The following is a 22,387-nucleotide window of genomic DNA, read 5'->3' as shown; positions in this document are numbered from 1 at the left end:
TATAACTAATTTTTGTATTTTTTTTTCAAAAACACTAATGTATCACAATATTTATTTGCACTCTTTATTTTTTAATAGAAGAAAATTATTTATTTTTTAAAAATTTAATGTAAAAGAAAAAAAATACCCCTACCTTAATTAAAAAGCACCGTAGCATATGGGGATCATTCATAGTGAAAGTTCAACAATAATAATTGACTATACTTTAAAGTAATAAGATTATTCTATTTTAAATATAACATGTGATATTTAAATATAGAAATCATAGAGTTTATTTCTGCCTTCTTAAATTGTATGATTTCTAATAAAGAATTACCATAACCTTTTAGTATCTAATTAATTACTTGAATTTGTAATCAACCTAAATATTAAACCAAGTTAAACTTCATACATATAACTAGAATCCAATCCAACATACACTCTCATATTTAAGCTTCTTTTAGATTTGCAATTTTTTTTTGTATAGGCTTTTTTTAGTTTCAGTGAAATTATTTTATTTTTTAGAGTTAATAAATCTAAATTTTTAAGTCATAAAAATTCTAATATCAAATTATAAAATAATTTATTCTAAAAATTTAAATTAATAAAAAAATACATAAATAATTATATATCACTATCAAACCCGAGCATAATAAATTTAGCTCTATTAATTTTGAGCCAGAATAAGTTATAAAATTATGCCACAATGAACCATTAATACTATTTTCTTTATGTTTATATTATATATGTTAATTAATAAACAAATAAAATTGTCTTCATCTTCTCCATCTTCTATTCTTCTCTTCTATATATACTCACCCAACAAAATCTTGTTCCCCATCTTATATATTTAAAAAGGAGTAAGTTTTTTCAAGCAAGTACTAGCTAGCCCTATATTCCTAATTTGGCCATACAACTATATATTATATATTCACATAAACACTTATTTCTTCTTTGGTTCTAAAATTTCTTCAACACCATGCCTTCACTCTCCGAAGCCTTTAGAGAACACCCTTTGCACCTTCACCACAATAAGCTCCTTGATTTCAATTCCTTAGAAGAACTCCCAGATTCTTATGCTTGGATACAAATAGATCAAGATGATCACACAATAACTAACCCTAACCCTAATTACCCTTCAAATTCTTGTCATGGAGATGAGAATGTCCCAATTATCAACCTCAATGATCCAAATGCTCCAAAGCTTATAGGCAATGCATGTAAAACATGGGGTGTGTTCCAAGTTGTGAATCATGGGATCCCCATGAGTCTTTTTCGTGACATTCAGCAAACCGGTCAGGCCCTATTTTCATGCTCGACTCACCAAAAGCTCAAAGCAGCTCGAACCCCAGATGGGGTGTCGGGTTATGGCCGAGCCCGAATTTCGTCCTTCTTCCCAAAACTTATGTGGTCTGAGTGCTTCACTATTGTTGAGTCCCCTCTTGAACATTTCATCCAACTATGGCCCCATGAGTACAACAAACACTGGTTGGTAACCAACAATTTATAATGCATGTGTTATCAATGTTTATAGATTTTTTTTATTTGTCTTATACTAATTTTTTTATATTAATCAATGTTGAACTCTAAAATTTTTAATTATAGAAATTTAGTTTGATACAATATCATAAAATTATTTTTTTTTAAAGTTTAAATTAATGAATAGAAAGTAGATGATATAGTATAGTTTGATGACAAAATTGATTGATTATATATGGAACTAATTGAATCATGATGAATAAAAAGTTTATCTTTATATAAATTTTGATATAATTATTTGATTTTATTTTAACATGTGAGTGATTGAATTTTTTATTAATATATAAATTCATTACTATCTTGTCGAGTTTTGGCTTTGAAAAATATAATTTTCCTAAGTAACATTATTAATTAGTTAAACTATTCTTAAAAGTGGCAGCATAAAAAAATTGAAAGAATTGGCATATTTTAAATTAAAAGTTGCAATATTGAATGTTATGAAAAACAAAAATATTGTGTACATACTAAAATCAGTTATCATATATTTGTGTATAAATACATATGTAATTTAATTTATTTTATATTTTAATATATATTTATACTAATATATAATTAATTTTAGTAGCTAATTTAGTATATATCTAACATAGTTGTATTGAAAATTAGTAAATTACCATGTTACAACATAAATTGGGTTCTCTATCACACATTTCATTAAAAACTTCCATCTGTGGCAACAAGCATTTTCTGTATCATAACTTTTAAAAAATTATTACAAGAAATTATATTTTTCAAATATAATACGGTAGCAAACCCCACTATTACAAGTCTTCTTCAATAATGTTTATGTTTGGATCTTTACCATTAATAAACTGGTTGAGGTAGAAATATTATTATTTAGTTAGTCACATTAATTAGATTCAAAATATACTTCTTATACATATTCCTTCTTTTTCTCAAGTAATTTTAACAAATACTTCATTATTTTATTACCAAAAAATTTCAAAAATATTTATTTTTTTTTAAATACTAATAAAAAATTATATTTCATACACAAGAATATATTTTTAATATCAATTATAAAGAAATGTTATTTAATAAGCACGAAAATTGCGGCCAAATCTCATATAGAAAAAGACTATTTTTTATTTATTTATTATTATATAATTTTTTTAAAAAAATTTAAAGGGTGTAGTGACCTGGAAATGTGTAAGTCTCTTACCTTATCCTAATGCAATAGATCCAAGATCATAATGAGAGGAAAGGACCCACGAGGAAGATTTTGGGTGATGAGAATCTATTGAACCAAAGGTTCAAATCACCATTTGTCACTGTTAATTATTTTGTTGGAATCGAAGCCTCTTCTTATATTTTTCAATATTGTTGTGTATTTTCTAAACACAGCTCCAATTGTGGGGTCAATTTGGTCTTTTCAGTGATGTAGTGGTGCAATATGAAGAAGCCATGAAAAAGTTAGCACAAAAGTTAATGTGGATGGTGTTGACTTCTCTTGGCATTTCAAAAGAAGAACTCAAATGGGCCGCCGGCCCAAAAGGTGAATTCAAATGGGCCTGTTCAGCCTTGCACTTGAACTCCTACCCTAGTTGTCCGGATCCGGATCGGGCCATGGGTCTCGCCCCACATACCGACTCGACTCTCCTCACAATTCTATACCAAAATGATGTAAGCGGGTTGCAAGTCCTAAGGGAAGGTGTCGGCTGGGTGGCGGTGCCACCCCTTCCCGGTGGACTTGTGATCAACATGGGTGACCTCTTCCACATTTTGTCGAATGGGTCGTACCCGAGTGTGCTCCATCGGGTGCTAGTGAACCGAACCCGGCAAAGATTTTCGGTTGCATATCTATATGGGCCCCCACCAAATGTCCACATACGTCCACATCCAAAGCTAATAGGCCCAAATAGACGTGCCCTTTATCGGCCAGTTACTTGGAATGAGTACCTTGGAACCAAAGCAAAATATTTCAATAAGGCACTTTCATCACTTCAACTTTGTGCAACGTAATGTATGTGACTATATATATATATATATATATATATATATATATATATATATATATATAATATTAATGGTTGGTTTGATGTAAACAACTCTCATAATATATAATAGTGTACAAGTGTTTTGAATATGCTTTTTTTTATTATTATATTCTTCAAAGGTTAGTAGTGTACTAGTGTTTTTGGTGTGTGTGTGTTGTTTAAAGTTGCGATTGCCAAGTTGCCTTTTAGATATAATAAGTACAGTATGCTTTTATTTGTTTATAATTAATATATTTTATATAAATTTATGAAAAAAATATTAGAAATTAATTTTTAATTAGTCAATATTAACTAATTTTAAGGTATAATTTTATAATTTAGAATTTAAAATTAAGAGGTTTATGATTTAGGATATAGAATTTAACATAAATAAAATTATTTTAAAAAAATTGACTAATATGTTGGTTGAAAAATATTAGTTCTCTAGTATTATTATTGTAATTTTTTTTTATCGATCGATCAGTTCCTTTATGTATCAAAATAATAGATAACTTAATGGATCAAAATGCATATCAAACCTAATTTGTTTCTTAATTAATTAAAAACAGGAAATATAGGTGTCTAACGTCACAACTCCTACTTAAATTAGTAGCAAAAACATTATTAGATATATAATTATTTAACGATTTAAATTCTTAAAATAAGCAATTTTATAATAAATAATACAAAAGAGAGAATAATAGAAAGCTATCTTATTTAACTTATTCTTGTGCTTAAAATTTTTGGCACTTGCATTATTTAATTTGTCCATAAGTTATTGTAATAATTATAATGTGCTACAAGATGGTGTCTCGACGATTTTATTCTGCTGATTAGAACCTTTTACAAATATCTCTTTTTATTGGATAACTCTTAATAAAAATACCGATATAATAAATTATTACAAGATTCTGAAAGGACAATGACAATCACTACAGAAATTAATTATTATAACAGAGAGTTTAAAGTCTTTTATCATGTTTTTTTGTTTTTTTTTTATATTCAACTTCTTAACTAGTATTTTTTTTTAAATATTGGTCTCAAAGTGTCATTAAATTATTTATTCTAAAAATTTAAATTTATAGGAGAAGGTAATATTAATAGTTATATTTTTAACACTCTTCTTCAAATAAAAATCTCTTTTAAATTTGTTTATTTTTTGCATAGATCTTTTTTTTTTCTTTATTTGTCTTATGTTAATTTTTTCACTTTTAGAGTTCATCAAAGATCAAACTCTAATTCTTTCGGATATAAAATTTTGATGCCATGTCATAAAATGATTCAGTAGCTCAAACCCTTACAAACCCAGAACAGCCATGAATAAAGAATATTCAGCATGTGTATAATAGAAAAACCCTTACAAATCCTTGTGTATGTTGATGATGTCCTAATCACTGAAAACTCTGAAACTGCCATCCAACATGTTGTAGCACAACTCCACAGCACCTTGCATCATGGCTTGCAATTTCAAAAATTCTCTAATTTTAGAATTTTTGGGTTCTGTGACTCTGGAGAAGTGATGTGGATCATATAGAAAATTCACAGATGACTTCTGCATCTATTTAGGGTCGAATTTTGTTGTTTGGACTAGCAAAAAGCAAGTTGCTGTTTCCAGAAACAGTATTGAAGCTAAGTTCAAAAGAATTGCTAATGTACTAAATGAAATCATTTGGTTACAAATACTGAGAAATCAGAAAGTCATATCAAGTTAAGCCAGTCATATTCTATGATAACTAAAGTGTAGTGCTCTTAACTGTCAATCTAATACTCCACAATAAATATAAGCATTTTGCTCTTGATCAGTCATTCATAAGAGATTATGGATCAAGTATTCTTAGAATAATCTTAGAATACCTGATATTCTTCCTATATAATTTATGGATCAAGTTAAATCTGAAAGAGAATAATGAATTCCACTCGACCAAGTTGTGGTTGCATGGTGTGTGGTAAAGAAGGGAGTGGCGTGGCTCGTAAGGAAGCCAATAAACAAAGTAAACTCCAAAAGACTCAAAGAAATGGAATTGGCAACAAAGTGAGGGAATAAATTCTCTTCAATCATTAGACTTTGGAAAAATAATTGTGAGAAAGATATTGCATTTCCATGTTCTTGTCCTTCTTAAAGACACCAACCACACTCTTGAGAACCACCGGTTTAAGGGGATAGAGTGTGGGGAATGGTTATCCTTTTTCTTCTTCTTTTTTTTTTTTTTTTTTTCAACTATGTTTGGGAAAATTATTGATTATTAAACTAGTTATACACACACATTATAAACTCATTTATATTTACATATTTTATTTGAGAAGGCATTTTAAAATAAAAATTTATTTTGATACTTGAGATTGACAAATTCAAAATAATTTTTGAAATAATGAACTTTTATTTATAATAAATTTCAAAGAGTTGTTTATGTATGTTACGTTTATCAGCTATTTTTCATCTAAATTTTAAAATTATTCTTCCATTTTTTTATTATAACTAATATGATTTTGCAAGGTCGCCAAACATGATAACATTTTCCAAATGGAGTTGATTATGGTAATGAGCTATTTCTAGACGTGTTATGGGATATCGTTTAGATTTGTTTGGTTAAGATTTTTTTTTTTTCTGTGTGTGTGTAAACAATTACTTTTCTTATTAAAAAATATTTTTCATATACCTTTTATAATTTTTTTAAAATAAAAATTTCAGATTCAATTCCTTAATAAAAGTAATATAAAAATAGCTTAAAAAAAACATATTTTTATTCTATAAAAAATCTCAATTGTACAATTATAAAAATAATAAAATATATATAATTGTTAAAGTCCAACTCTCGTATAAAAGCTATATGGTCAGGATTATATTCATGTAGGATTATGCAAATAGCTCACAAATAAAGATTTTTTTTTGGTCAAGTGGATTGGACAGCCCCCAATCCTAGGTATTACCACACACTACCATGGGTATCATGAGTTCTTAAACCAACAACCAGCCTCAGCTGGGATTTGAACTCGGGTGCAGCGTTGTATGAGGCGGACAGGTATGCCAACTGTGCTGGGCCTCAGCTGCAAGATCTATTTGAATCTATCTTAGATCTCTCTTATTAAACATTATAAATAAAGTGTTATCTTAGGTACCGTTTGTTTGGAAGTACTGAGACTGAGACTGAAACTCAGTATCATATTTATTGATTTAGAGGCTGGTATTAAAATTTTTATTTCTGTCTCCAAAATTTCAGTATTTCAGTATCTCCAAAAAATGAGAACACGGGAGATTAAAATTTTTAGAGGTGGAGACTAAAACTTTAATAACATTTTATATCTAAAGTACCCTCATCTCAATTAATTAATTCCAATTTTACCCTTTGTACAAATTAGCTTAGAGTTTCATTCTTTTTTTTTTTTACCAAAGATATGAAACTCGAACCCGCAACCTCTTAATTGAGTATGGGGAGACTATGCCATTTGAGCTATTACTCATTGGCACTTAGAGTTTCATTCTTGTTTCAATTTCTGTCTCCCATTTTACACCAAACAGAATTGTTAGAGAATCATTAGAATCAATTTAGATCAATTAGTATCGCCTATATTTATATAGTATATCTGTACATTAATTGTAGGATTCTATATCTTTATTACTTTGATTCATTTAGCACCTATAAATACCCCTTGTATATTGTACCTTTTTACACAACTCAATAATACACTTTTCAGATTATTCTCTTAGTCTCTCGTTTCTAACATGGTATCAAGAGTTTAGGTCTTTTTTTTCTTCGATGAATATTAGTTCATAGCCCATTGTTTTTTCCTTTCTGGCAGTGTTCTTTGGCCTCTTTTTTCGTTCCCTTTTCGACGCTTTAGTTCGTCACCCCCGTAACCATCTTGTTCGTCTTGTCGCCGTGATTCCAACGCAACCAGAACCGCCGCCATCCGCCGCCAGACGTGCCTCCACGCGCCGCCGAAAGACACTGCCACGACCAGGTTGATCTTCCTTCCAGATTCCACCCGTGCCTCTTTGCTCTCATTTTTCAATCTGTTAACGACGCTTTGGTTCGTCACCTCCGGCATCATCGTGTTCTTCTCTCCGTCAGCTTTCCAACGCCGCCAGAGGCCACTGGATGCGCGCTCACGCGCCGCCGGAACGTTGCTGTCCACCACCATTCTTTTCTCATCCAGAAGCTTCAGCAGCCGTTGGATCTTGGTGCAGATCGAACGTCCCCGGAGCATCCACGTGTCGCAACGCAAGCTGTCTGCATAACCCTGACCCGTGACGACCTGGCCCGGCCCGGCCCGCCCTTTAACCCGTGTGCCACCTAGTCGCCAGCGTGTCTCCTTCCGCTTATCAGGCACTGCCACGTGTCGTCACATCGCTGACGTGGCACTAACGTGGCGCTGACGTGGACCCTCCCTAAGGTTTTTTGGTGAGCTCTTTCCGATTCTGCACTCCGATTTTTCATTTTCTACTCCGACATTGCTGTTTTCTCTTCTCTCTTTGATCTTTGTGACTGCTATCATGGAAAAGCCAGATATTTTTGCTGCCACCGACAGAAAGGGTAAATTCTGTCAAAACTGTAACCGTTCTGGGCACCTCTTTCCCGAATGTCCTTCTGTTGAATGTCGCACATGCCACCAGAAAGGTCATATTAGCTACCATTGTTCACAGCTGTTCTGCCGTTAATGCAAGCTCTCGGGACATTTAATTACTGCCTGTCCTACTCGCCCACCACGTTCTAGTCCACTCAACTCGTCTCCTGTCTCTCTTTCTGATATTGCATCTCTTCTTCAGCGTCTTCTCTCTATTTCTGGTAATACTCCTGCTGCTTTTTCCACCCCTCCAGGTAATTCTAAATGGTATTTTGACTCGGGTTGCTTTAATCACATGTCTCCATTGCGTAATATTTTCTCGTCCATGTCTACCACTACAAATGGACCTTCTGTCAATACTGCAAATGGCTCCCTCTTGCACGTAACACATAAGGGTTCTATATCCCAGTCAACTCTTAATCTTCCTGATACTTATTATATTCCCAAATTAAACTTCAATCTTATTTCTGTTGGTCAACTTGTTGATCTGGGTTTTGAAGTCACTTTTTCTGTTTCTGGTTGTCGTGTACAGGATCCTCGGATGGGACAAATCATCGGGACTGGATGTAAGGTCGGAAGGTTGTTTGAACTCGAGAATCTTCATATTCCTCCTGTGCCAAATCTCTGTGCTGCTTCTTCTCCCTCTACCCTCCACTTATGGCATCAGCGTCTTGCCCACACCTCCTTAGAAAAACTGCGTCCTCTTGTCTCTCAGGGTGTTTTAGGTCAGGTTCCAAATGAATCTTTTGATTGTATTTCTTGCCAAACTGCCAAACAACCTGCTTTGTCTTTTCACAATAATTCATCTCTTGCTTGCTCTCCTTTTGACCTCATTCACTCTGATGTTTGGGGCCCCGCTCCCACTGCCTCTATGGGCGGAGCTCGATACTTTGTCGTTTTCATTGATGATTATTCCGTTTTACTTGGGTTTATTTGATGACTAATCGCCATGAGTTACCTCAGATCTATATCAACTTTGCCACTATAATTAAAACTCAGTTTTCGAAGGTCATTAAGGTTTTCCGACGTGATAATGCTATGGAATACCGTAATTCCAAACTCTTAGCCTTTCTTGCAAAACAAGGTACTTTATTTGAGTTTTCTTGTCCTGGTACATCTCAACAAAATGGTAGAGCTGAACGCAAACACTGTCACATTCTTGACTCCGTCCGTGCAATGCTCCTTTCTTCTTCGTGTCCTGAGCGTACTTGGGGTGAAGCTGTTCTTACTGTTGTTCATGTTATCAATAGACTCCCTTCTTCTGTTCTTGGTAATGTTACTCCCTTTGAGCGTCTTTATCATACCTCCCCAGATTATAGTTCTCTTCGAGTTTTCGGTTGTGTATGTTTTGTTCTTCTTCAGCCTCATGAACATAGTAAACTTGAACCTCGGGCTCGTATGTGTTGTTTTCTTGGTTATGGCACTGAACACAAGGGTTATCATTGTTGGGATCCTCTCTCTAAACGTTTTCGTATATCTCGTCATGTTGTCTTCTGGGAGCACCACATGTTTTCTCGATTCTCATCCTTTGAGTCCATTCCTACTACTCAGTCACCTTTGTTTACTAACCCCAATGTTGATTTTTTTCCTAGTGATGATTCTACAGATTCTATCTCGAGTGACCCTCCACAGTCTCCTGTTCTTCCACCTTCTCCATCTCCCGATGATTCTAGACCGGACGATGATCCTGCTCCTACTGTCATGCCTTCTCCTCCCGCTCGTTCTTCTAGGGTAAGGAATCCACCTCCTCATCTTCTTGATTACCATTGCTTTTCTACTATTCTTCATCAACATGAGCCTAAGACATTCAGAGAAGTCTCCTCAAACCCAAATTGGCAACAAGCAATGCAAGAAGAATTACAGGCACTTGAAAAAGCACACATTTGGGATCTGATTGATCCTCCTTCTGATCAGGAAGTTGTGGGTAGTAAATGGGTATCCAAGATCAAGACTCGCTCTGATGGCTCTATTGACCATTATAAGGCCCGCTTGGTTGCTCAAGGTTGTACGCAAGAGTATGGTATTGATTATGAAGAGACTTTTGCCCCTGTCGCTCGTCTTACGTCTGTTAGAGCTCTTCTTGCCATTGCCGCGGTTAAAAAATGGTCTCTCAGTCAGATGGATGTGAAGAATGCATTTCTTAATGGGATTTGAAAAAGAAAGTCTATATGAGACCACCTCCGGGATATCCTTGTCCTTCTAATAAGGTTTGTCTCCTTCGCAAGGCACTTTATGGACTTAAGCAAGCTCCTCGTGAATGGTTTGACAAGTTCATCACTACCATATACAATCTTGGTTTTACTTCTAACTCTCATGAGAATGCGCTCTTCATTCGTAAAAGCGAACGTGGAGTTGTTCTTTTACTTTTGTATGTTGATGACATGATCATTACTGGTGATGATATTGATGGTATCTCTGATCTCAAGGCCTCACTTCACCGTACCTTTGAGATGAAAGATCTTGGTTCTCTCAGCTATTTTCTTGGTCTCGAGGTCATCTCCACCGATGATGGTATCTATCTCTCTCAGGCTAAGTATGCTTCAGATCTTCTTGCTCGCGCTGGGATTACATATAGTTGCACTGAGTCTACTCCTCTTGAGCCTAATGTTCGATTTACCCCTATGGATGGCACTGTTTTGGATAATCCGACTCTCTATCGACAGTTAGTTGGCGGTCTCGTCTACTTGACTGTCACCCGATCAGACATCGCCTATCCGGTTCATGTACTTAGCCAGTTCTTGTCAGCTCCTCGTACTACTCACTATGTCAGTTCTATGTCTTTATTACTTTGATTCATTTAGCACCTATAAATACCCCTTGTATATTGTACCTTTTTACACAACTCAATAATACACTTTTCAGATTATTCTCTCAGTCTCTTGTTTCTAATAAGAATATTCAGATTTATTTCAATTTCTGTCTCTTAATCTCTATCTCTCAGTCTCAATCTTTCTGTCTCTATCTCTTCACCAAACACTATCTTATATCCTAATCTTTATATATATACTTCTTTAATTTAGACTGATTTAATTATCAAAATTCTTTGCAGATACTCATTCGACTCGAAAATCACAGTTGATTAAAAGTCTTTATTATTGTCTAAGAAGACCAATTCGAAATAGTTATTATTGCTAAACAATAACAGATTATGACAAAATAATTTTATTTCTTATGAGGTATTTATAAAATAATATCTGAGACACAAGATCTTTGATTTTAGTTATATATATATATCCCTATGGTAGTTTAAAGGACACCATCATGAGAGTGATCATTACAGTATATAAAAGCAAAAAAGACAGCTAAAAAAATACCAACTTTAATTTGAAGAATAATTGGTGACTGGCTTAGGAGCAAAGCCAACAATCTTTTTGTGGTGAAGTCTTGTTATTGTGTTTCATTGTAGCCATGTTATTACACTGCTCATGCAGAATATTCCTTCCATTTCATATCATAGAAATTGTTCTAAAATAGTAAAATTATAGACACTTTTTTTGGTAAGATAAAGTTCAAGTCTTCAATAAGTACAATTAATATTATTTATATATCTTCTTTCTTAAAATTATATATTATTATTTATAATTTTTTAATTTAAAATATACAAATCGAACAAATATTTATTATAAAACGGAAATATTACTTACTATAATTTTTTTCGATAACTATCAATGTAAATTTTCGAAAAAAAAGCATAACATTTCAAAAAAAAATATTTTTACGTGAGAAAAAATGACTTAAAAACTATGATGCATGAACACTGACATGAACACAGGACACGATACGACACGGGACACGTCGACACGCAAATTTTAAAATTTTACATGTGACACGGGGACACGCATACATATAAAATGTAAAGTATCTTTTAGATAAATCGTAATGATGATTTGATATTTTATTGACATTAAAATATAAATTAAATTTTTTTAATATCTTATTTTAATTATATTAAGTATTTAAAATATTTTTTTGTTTTAATAATTAATAATATATACTATATCTAAATTTATTTTAAAAATATATATTAAGAATAAGATTGGACACGTTGATACGTGATGGTATTTAGGTTTGTCTAGACGTGTTCGGAGAAGAATTTTTTATTTTTTATTAAGACACGGTTAGACACGTCAGACACGCGTGTCAGACGAGTGTTAGTGAGTGTTGTGTCTAAAATATGTCCGATACGCGGACACGACAACTCAACAAAGTGTCTGTGCTTCATAGCTTAAAAATATAACTATTTTTGTGTTTTATTCTATCGATTTAAAAAAACTCAGTGTAATTTAATTACTATTTAGAAGTTGGAAAAGTATATGGAACCAACTCTTAACCAGTCAAGATTTGAACAACTCATTTAATTATAATAATCTTAATTAGTTTTATTCATTTTTTATTTAGAATATTTGGAATTAATTACTTTTTATCCCAATTAATGGTTTTGAATGGTACGTTCAAAAGTTAGCTATGGGAATCACGGAAGGTTGCTTCAAGGAATCCTGATTCTTCATCATCTCTTCCAAGCGGCGCCATCCCAATTCTTCAACCTCTATCCCAAGCGGCGCCCAGCTCCTCCATCCAACCATCCAAGCAGCGCTCCCTTCTTGGTACCCGTCGGTTCGTGCCGCCACATGTTGGGTTGCGGTTGAGCATTGTTCTTGTTGTTCCCGATTGCCGCCACTAGTCCGTGCCACCACTCTCTCCTTCAAATCATTCACTTCGGAAGTCCAGAAGTCATTTTTTCCCGGTGCGTGCCGCCATTGATGGTGACATTCTTCATTGTGGTTCAAGTTGTGTTCTCCAATCGGTAACAGGAACTCCCACAAGGACGATCATGCCAAGTGTTTCCTTCACAAAGAAGCGGCTGTTGCGGTGCAAGAATTCTGGAACCACACAACATCATCCATGGAGTTTTCAACCCCGGTGAGCGGATCGAACAACACAGTGACCAATTCAACCCAAGGCGATGAAGAATTGAGTGCGGGTGAAGTTGTTATTCAAGAGTAAGAGGGGTCTAAGGTATGTTGCATAGGTTGTTCTTGCATTGTAGGCAATTTGATCACAACATGTTATATGAATGTTTTTTCTTCATTGTTAATTAGATGTTTTTTAACTTTATTTATTGAAAAAATCTGGTACGATATTATATTTGGGTGAGAAATTATTAAAGTAAACTAGGAAGTGCAATCAAATACTTATCCAGTATGTTCTAATCCAAAGAATTACTATTATTAAATTATGCCTGACTCCCATATGCCATTGCACTATTTTGTTGGACATGACATACAGGGACCCTCAAGAGTTAAAACCAAAGGACGGCCGAAGAGTAAGAGACTTGGAGCAGAGTTGCACAAGTCAATTAAGAAGTCAATGCAAAAAAAGAAGAGGAAATCGCATCCAGTATGTGCTAGAAGTGAGATATATTTTAATTTTTTTATGGAATGGTGTTCTTGATTCATATATGCTCTTCTCTTCTTTGTGTTGTGCATCTTGTAGGATGTTATTGACATTCAGACAAATAATGATCATGATGGTTCTGTAAATGAAAGATTTAAGCATTCTACTAATTAGAATTCATCGGATGGTGGCAGATTCATGCACCTTTTGAACTCTTTTAGGGATAGATAGTTATCCTTTCGTTGTGGTTGTACATTTTTTGGTGTGGGTGGTTTGTCATACTTTGCTAGATTTTTTGGTTATTTAGACACAACTGAATAAACTCTGTCTTTTTCTGTTTTGTCACTTGCATTGATACTGTTATGAAGTATTCATTGAAAGAAACAAAAGCACAACTGTGGTTATTTTTTACCCAATTATTGACTACTATAGGCTTTGAGACTTTTAAGGTTTTAAGGAAACGAAGTGTCACTTATTTGTTCGCAAAAAACAAATGGATTACATCCACCTTGAAAACTACTGAAGAGTACCAAAAAAAAAAAAAACAAAAGGCATTCACATCTCAATGAAGTGCACGCATTCACGAATGATTAACACATGAAACAGCGAAACCACATCCCAAACCATCCAATTCATAATGAAAAGAAACATCCCAATGCCTATCAGAACCACCATCCACTTAAAATCTTGGTTAAAGTCACCTGTGACACCGTAAATGAATCGGCCGTGTAGAATGATTACGACAAAAGGCTGTACAATGCTTAAAATTCTAGCAATTTCACAATTTCAGCAATAGAAAAAATGATAAAAAATTAAATAACGCCTCCATTTAGTTAACACCACGCTAGTGAATGGAAAGAAGTGCTACTTATATATAGTCATAAACAAATGGGGTATATACATCGATCAGAATTGACTAAATAGTATAAAAAGGCAATGCATTGCTTAATGAACTAGAGACATCCACAATTTGAGAACTGACTGCTTGAAAATCCTGAATTACTTAACACATGAAACCTGGTGAGGAATATCTAACAAAACACGAGCAATTCATTTCTCAATGAAGTACCGACATGTTCAAATGCCTAACACGTGATAACTCAGAAAATATATCCAGAACCATCCAGTTTACAAAGAAAAAGAAACATCCTAATGCCTATCAGAAGTACCATCCACTTAAAGATTTTAGATAAAGTCACCAGCAACTTGACAACATCAGCAACATGAAATCATAAATCTGCAGTGAAACAGGATTTATCAGGCTCACACGAAACATGTGTAAGTTAGAAAATGACATATTAACGTCCATAACTCTATCACAGGGAAACTATAGATACAGTAAGGCAGGTGTCCTTTTTTCCCAATTTTTGTTGGCTTTTCTGTAAAACAATCCCGCTCCGATTTCACAAGAAACAGCCCCGAATCCTTTAATGAAAACTGCATACAAAGATCAGCGGCAACATCAAAATAGTTCTCAATTAAACATTGTTGATGATGCTGTATGAAACCCATATCAATTAATACCATACTAAACCAAAATTAGAAGCAGTATCTATCAAATTGCACGAGGTTCATTTTTAAAAACATGCACAATTAGAGTACATGTTCAACATGAAGAGAAAACCATCTGAAGAGATTCTTAAGTTACACAGATTGCATCAGATGTGGGTTTCAGGGTATAAAGGGTTGGAAAGCAAACAGGTAAATTTGCATATAGAAAACATGATTTAACATGTAGTAAGCTACAAGAAGGGTAGTAGAAATGATTTCAGGGTTCCAAATAAATTGACTCTTGGTCTGTGAGTAAGGACCAAAATCAAGTTCGACTAAAATTAGACTAAATTTAATATAATTTCATCATCCAAATTCCAAACAACTATTAAGAGAACAGCAACAATCAATCTCCAATCACATGCAATTCAGCAACATCCAACAATTTAGCAAACGTAAACTACATCGACTACAACCATAGTTCCTGAACCTAAGCATGGATTACAAAACAGAATTAAACCATTTCTAATTTTATGTTCTTGTTAATTAATAAACTCCAACAGATGTTATAAAACCCTCAACAAATCTTTTCCAAAAAATCAAATTTTCTTGCTGAAATTTTATATAATCTAGTACAGACCCAAGTTCAATTAGAAAAAAAACATAATTACCAGTGATTACGCTTTTGCAAAATCCCTAAACGAATAGGATTAGGAGGAGTAAAAAACACAGGACAATACCACCACCTTGAGAGGAAACAAAAATACCAGATCAATAGCATTTTCATCATCATGCTCCAAGTTGAAAGTGTAGCAAGACGACATACAGTATGTGTTTCTAATGAGATTGAAGTGCAGTGGATAATTAAGTACCTTCAAATTATACAAAATCTGAAGAAATCATTACGCAAAAACAGGAAGTTGGGCTCCAATTATTATTTTATAAAATTCCAGAAAAACTTGCTAACGTTTTACATATAGTGTATAAACTACTATAAAAAAAGCTTTAACTATAAGTAGTTTATATATTAGCAGTACCAAATATAATTAATAAAATAAGGTTTTGTGAATATGATTTGACAGCTTATGATTTTTTGAGAATATAGTATTTCCAAAAACAAGGGAAGCACGATGGAGAACAAATAGGTCCAAAAATGACTCTTAAAGCTATACAATAACACATGACACTATCTCAAAACTTAGACCATCAAACAGAGACCTCTTAATCATCCATTCTCTAATTACAGCAATTCAACAACATCCAACAATTTAGTAAACGCAAACTACATCGACTACAACCATAGTTTCTGAACCTAAGCATAGATTACAAAACAGAATTAAACAATTTATAATTTTATGTTCTTGTTAATTAATAAACTCAAAAAGATATTGTAAAATCCTCAAAAAATCTTTCCGAGAAAATCAAATTTTCTTGCTTGAATTTTATAAAATCTGGTACAGACTAAGTTCAATTAAGAAAAAAACATACTTACCAGTAATTATGTTTATGCGAAACTCCTAACCATAAAAACATGCAGCTGATTTTTATCAAAAGGACCATTGATTCATCAAGACTATAGTACCTGAACTATACAACATAAAAAGAAACCTCCAATCCCTAAAAAATCACCGGAAATACTATAACAACACCATGTACAAATTCTTTTTCAAAACCTGCAGAGAAAATCAGAAGAAACATTTAAATACTTACCAATTAGTGTGATGAATGGAAGGTTCCAGGCTGGAGCAGTGGAGGTCCAATGGCGTTGGGCTGAGCTGCACCAGGAGGCTTTAATGGCGCCGCCAACACCGGCATGCAGCAACAGCGACGCGCCCTCCGTGACGAGGAGACCCTACTCGCTCGACACATCTGGGTGGGAGCCCATGACCGTGACCGAGGTTGGTGAAGCTACAATGAGATGGGGGAGTCGCGCCGTTCCGGTTCGGTGCGTGGAGGCGCGATGCGCGGAATCGCGGGGGGCGGCATCGCAACGTCCGGAAAAGACAGGGAAGAGGGTTGCCCGATGCTCTCGGAATCGTGGCGAGTTCGTAGATAGTTTTTAAAATATGGTGCGGTTAAACGGTGAAAGGAAAGGGTAGGATTTTGGAAAGGGTGATTTTGGTTTACCTTAGGTTAATTTTGAGGTGATGCTGATGTGAATTGGACTTTCAGATCCCGACCCAAGAGTATTTGGCTGATTTTTTGCTGGAACCATCTTGGTTCCCTAGCATTATTGTTTGAAGTTATACTTGAAGGCCTCACACATGCAGATGATACCATTATTAGGCGACAAAAGTGAATCATTAAATCCATGAAATCTTACAAATTACAATAGGTCAACGTCACCTCAAATTGTGACGATGAATAACCTCCTCGTTACCTACTTTCCTTTGGCATTTTAGGGTCTCCATCTCAATTTATGATTGAGAGGAATCTCTCAGGGTGTCTATTATTTGATTCTAACGAGAATGCCTCCAAATTCTAAAATCTTGTCAGTTTTTTATATTCTAATTCTTACCACAAGGATGGTCTCCTAGCTAATAATTATGGAAAATATTATATGAATATTAAAATTAATTATCAATTAATTTTTTAAAAAATATATATTTGATCTTTTTGAAAAATTTGTTTGTAATATATTGTAAAAATATTTTTTATTATTTAATTATAAAAATATTGATTAATTTGATGGCTAATTCTTTTATTTAAAAATATATAAAAAACATAAATATGCATAAATATATAATAAGTAAATTGATTATTGATATTTTTTGTGTTTATAGAATATTTTTAAATATTATTTTTTGAGAAAAAATAGAATGGATTATATTTTGTATTGCCAAGTTTGCCAAGTTATAACAACTGCTTTAAATTTTACTGTTGTTTATAGAAATACTCACTAATTTTTTATCAAACAAATCCTCATAAATGATGAAGAAGAACTTATGGAAATAGATTGCAAGCTTTATTATTAATCACTCTTTTGGCTCCAATAATCATTCTATTAGGTTAGAATGTATATGTTCGGTATGTCGGGTACCGGACGGTGCGGGTAGGTATCCCGATTAGTGAGGGGGGTCTCGTCTGGTCGTAGGTCACCGGGCTGGTTTAGACGGGGTTCTGAGCACTTCACATGGGAAGGGGGAGTCACCTGCAAAGACACTCCGACGCTCTAGTCAGTGAGTGTGCAGGCGAAAAAGGGGTAGAATAATGTATGACGTACCTTGGGGGAAGGGTAGGTCCTTCCCCATTTATATCGTGTCAGAGGTGGGCCCTGCAAGGACAGGCCCACCTTCGTCGAGACCTTCCTTGCACAGCTGTAGCGAAGCTGTCAGGGACGCGTGTTCGGGTCGGCGACCGGGCGCCTTGCTCCTAACCGTTCGGGTCAGGTGGTGCCCGCGTCGGGCCAGCCCACAGTCGGTTTGGGTCAGGCCGTAACAGTGCCCCCGACGCGCTAGCAACGATCGTGGAGATCGTTGGTGGCGTGTCATCTCTTCTTTCGTGCTTTGTCGCCAGGTCGGCCGTCCGTGGGGGGACGTGCCTCTTGCGCGCGTGCCAATTCGTTGCTGGAACGACCGTTTGTCGCCTCGTTCTTCGCGTGGATCATTTAATGCTCATAATGGGTTGGAAAATCCTGTGTGCAAAGACTATTTTTCCCCCAGGTCTTTCGCGCTTCCTGGGTGGCAGTTTTGAACAGTTTTTGCTTTTGATCTTTCCCTTTACACTCTTGCTCCTACTATCTCCCTATTATCTCCTTCTTCTTCACCCAAAAAATCTTAGAGCTTCGTTCTAGCATCCTCGTGCATCTTTCCTTCTTCCTTCTCAGTTTTCGCACCCGATTCAGGTAATCTTTGATCCTTTCTCCTTCCTGCTTCATTGTCGTACGTTTGCTGCTTGCACTTGCTCCATGTTCTTGCTGTTTTTGTTTGATTTTTGTTTCTAGATGGCTTTCTAGTGCCAAGTAAATGCGTTAGGGGAGGGGTACCATTCCAGGGTAGGCTTTTAGGTAGCTTGCATGATAGATAGCTTTAGCCATGCTTGATCTTAACTGTTGAATAGGATGGACATAGTTTCTGGGTTTTTCCTAGACTCCCGACCTCATAGACTAATGGAGTGGTACCCCCGCTGTAGGTATGCCTCGCGTCGTTTCCCGGGCTTCTCCTTCCGTCGTGAACTACGACCCCTACACTTGGGTGACCTCCGATGTGAAGGACTCGCCGAATCAGATGGACCTGGAGGAGTTGACGGAATTCCGACAAGCCGAGTATCTGTACGGGGGGACAGACGAGGAGGCCAATTATGACGTCTTCGTTCCTGCCCCTCATGAGCGGCTGTATGAGATTAATTTTCAGTCTCCCCGAGTTGCCGACTGGATTTGGTTTTACAAAGCCATGTTCACCCAGGTAGGCGTTCGCATACCGTTTTCCGACTTCCAGATGTCGCTTCTTAATCGGATATCCGTGTCGCCGTCGCAGCTTCATCCAAACAGCTGGGCTTCTATTCACTGTTTTGAGATGGTTTGTGAATATCTCGAGCTGCCGGTGTCGGTGGATGTCTTTCTCTTCTTCTTCAACCTTACTAACCCTTCCAAGCAGGGAAAAGCGAAGAAAGGGTTCCTGTCTTTCCGATCTGCCCAAGGTCGGAGGATATTTGGCTTGTTCGAGGACTCCTATCATGGGTTCAAGGACAAATATTTCAAGGTTCGTCCCGTCAAAGGTCGCCATCCCTTTTGGTTGTCACTAGAGGGGGAACGCCTCATCCCGACGTATTGGAGCTTCGGGGCGGGGTCTAATACCTTCATTAAGGTGACCTACAAGGGGATGTCCCCTGTAAATAAGAGAATTGCCAACGTGTTGTTTGCAGTTTTCGGAAAGAACCATGTGAACCCCTACCTCCTTATGGGTGAACGGGAGGCCGCCAGGAGTTATATTTGTGAGCTGTTTTGTCTTGTACTTTTGTATTGTTTATCATTTAATTTACTCTTGCCGTCTTCACGACTAACGTATTTGTTTCTCTGTTGTAGTGGAGATGTCTGCTTCGGTAACCGGGCTCGAAGGTTTAGTCAAGACCTTCTTGGAGGATAGCGACGAGGAGAAGGATGACGAGGAGAAGGCTACCGAGGAGAAGGAGGATCAAGCTGTGCCTTCGCCTCGGGACACCGAGATGTCCGACAAGAACTCTGCCGGGATGCAGGCTTCTCCTATTCTTGAGGAGACGGCTGGCATCGGGCAATTGTCTTCTACCCATCGGGAGCAAGATGATCTGAAGCTTGTCCCTACCCCCAAGAGGCAGAGGGCATCCTCCAGTCCAGAAGGAACTCTCACCGTGATGGAGAGGAACTTCGATGCTGGGGCCTTTATTAACAGTCAGTTGATTCCCGGCACGGAGGATCACTTTCTTGGTACCGAGCTCACGGGACAGGCGAGGTGGATGTACCGGACACTTCTCCGCGGGGCGGTGATAGCTCGGAAGGCCGAGTTCGAGTTGTCGGGCATGCAGGAGTTACGAAAAAAGCTCGATACTTCTGCCCAGGCCAACAACGATTTCAAGGCCCAAGTCGAGAAGCTTCAGAAACAGCTGTCCGCGGCGGAGAAGGGGCGCAAGGATGCCGAGGAGAAGGCCGCGTCCTTTGAGGAAAAAAATGAAGGTCTCCGACGCCACTGTATCCCGTTTGACCGAGCGGGAGATGACTCTGGAGAGCCAGCTCAGTGCTGCGCAAGGTTGGGTGGTAGCTATGGAGAAGGAGCGCGACCAGGCCGTTTCGTTGGCCAAAGCTGTCCGAGCCAAAGTCGAAGATCTCAAGAGGAAGCACAAGGCGACTAAAGAGCAAGGAAAGAACACGATCTTTATGACTGAGGAGGCTCTTATGGCTCAGGTGAAGATCGTGGTTCTAGACTTCGACACGTCGGCTATTGGGGTCTTCAAAACGATTCAGGACGGCAAGATTGTTGATATGCCCCGAAAGTGAACTCTTGTAACTTGTGCTTTTGTATGGCTTTGTAAAATACTTTGTTGCGACTGTTAAGACCTTTATTACTCTTTAATGGTCGCCTGGTCGGCTTCTAATTATCGCCTTTATCTTGTTTGTTTAGTAGCGTTTATGTTTTGTTACCATTTTTCTGGTGTGGACTTATTGCTTGTGTCTGTTTTGCCGTTTACGTTGGTAACATGGTTGAAACTGTCTTGGTAATATTATCGCGGCCGTTAGTTATGGCTATGATCCGACTGGCTCCCGGGGTGATCAGTCCCGGGTTGCCGTTGAAGAACGCGATTGTGTGGGATACGTATTGGGGAATAGTAGATGGAAGAATTCAGACAAGTAAAAATTAGTCGTTAGCTAAACAAATTCATGAGCATGGTAGGCATTTGATAAAAGTAAATCATTGGAAATTAACATTTGATAAAAGTAAACATCTATCTAGCTCGTCAGGCCACTTGGCCGGTGTGCCCAAGCTATGAATAGAACCTCCTCAGGTTACCTACATTCCATGTTCTCGGGATTTCTTTGCCGTCGAGTCTTTCCAGCTTGTAGGCGCCTTTGCCAAGCACTTCTTTGATTCTGTAGGGGCCTTCCCAGTTTGCTGCCAGCTTTCCTTCTCCTGGGGTCGGTAGCCCGACGTCGTTGCGTCGCAGGACGAGGTCTCTTTCCTCATATTCCCTTCTGAAGACCTTGGTGTTGTAACGTAGGGCTATTTTTTGTTTTAGCGCTACCTCTGACAAGTGGGCCATCTCTCTGACCTCGTCTACCAGGTCTTTGTCCACCGCTTCTTCTACTCATGCGAGGAGTAACCGCGGGCTCGGCTCGCTGATCTCCACGGGTATCACCGCCTCGACCCCGTACGTTAAGCGGAAGGGGGTTTCCCTTGTGGAGCTTTGCTCGGTTGTTCGGTAGGATCAGAGAACCGAGGCGAGCTCGTCGGCCCATGCACTTTTTTGCTATCTAAACGCTTCTTGAGACCTAGTAAGATGATCTTATTTACGGACTCTACTTGTCCGTTTGTTTGGGGGTGTTCAACCGAGGAGAACTTCTGTTTTATCCCCAAGCCGGTGAGAAACTCCGCGAACTTCTTGTCAGTGAATTGCGTCCCGTTATCCGAAATGACGATCTCTGGGATGCCGAAATGGGTTATCACCTGCCTCCACATGAACTTCCTACAATTGGATGAGGATATGCTAGCCAGCGGCTCAGCCTCTATCAATTTGGTGTAGTAGTCGATGGCAACTATGAGGTACTTGACCTGCCCCGGGCCAACTGGGAAGGGTCCCAAGAGGTCGACTCCACACTGTGCGAAAGGTCGAGTGGACGTTAGTAGGCTCAGCTCGGAAGCTGGCACTCTGTGGAAGTTGGCGTTTTGTTGACACTTCGCGCATTTTTTTACGAACTCCTTGGAGTCATTCATCATTGTTGGCCAGTAGTATCCAGCTCGGATGAGCTTCCTTGCTAG

The 22,387-nt window shown here is 36.9% G+C and overlaps 1 protein-coding gene and 1 long non-coding RNA gene across 2 annotated transcripts; one reads left to right on the top strand and one right to left on the bottom strand.

Annotated features, from left to right (window-relative positions):
• The first annotated feature begins 958 nt into the window (after positions 1–958).
• Positions 959–3,616, top strand: LOC112777276 (gibberellin 3-beta-dioxygenase 1). Its single transcript, XM_025821613.3, has 2 exons — positions 959–1,467; positions 2,895–3,616. Exons 1-2 carry the CDS (start codon positions 959–961, stop codon positions 3,478–3,480), a joined length of 1,095 nt encoding a protein of 364 aa, XP_025677398.1. The 3' UTR covers positions 3,481–3,616.
• Positions 2,932–5,355, bottom strand: LOC140181978 (uncharacterized). Its single transcript, XR_011877707.1, has 2 exons — positions 4,856–5,355; positions 2,932–3,417 (listed from the first exon to the last, which is right to left on the bottom strand). It is a non-coding gene; the product is annotated as an uncharacterized lncRNA (long non-coding RNA).
• Between the last annotated feature and the right edge of the window lie 17,032 nt (positions 5,356–22,387).

The sequence above is a fragment of the Arachis hypogaea genome, chromosome 19, assembly GCF_003086295.3.
Source record: "Arachis hypogaea cultivar Tifrunner chromosome 19, arahy.Tifrunner.gnm2.J5K5, whole genome shotgun sequence".
Taxonomy (NCBI): domain Eukaryota; kingdom Viridiplantae; phylum Streptophyta; class Magnoliopsida; order Fabales; family Fabaceae; genus Arachis; species Arachis hypogaea.
Note: the sequence above shows the minus strand (reverse complement) of the source record. Positions and strands in the feature narration are given on the sequence as shown.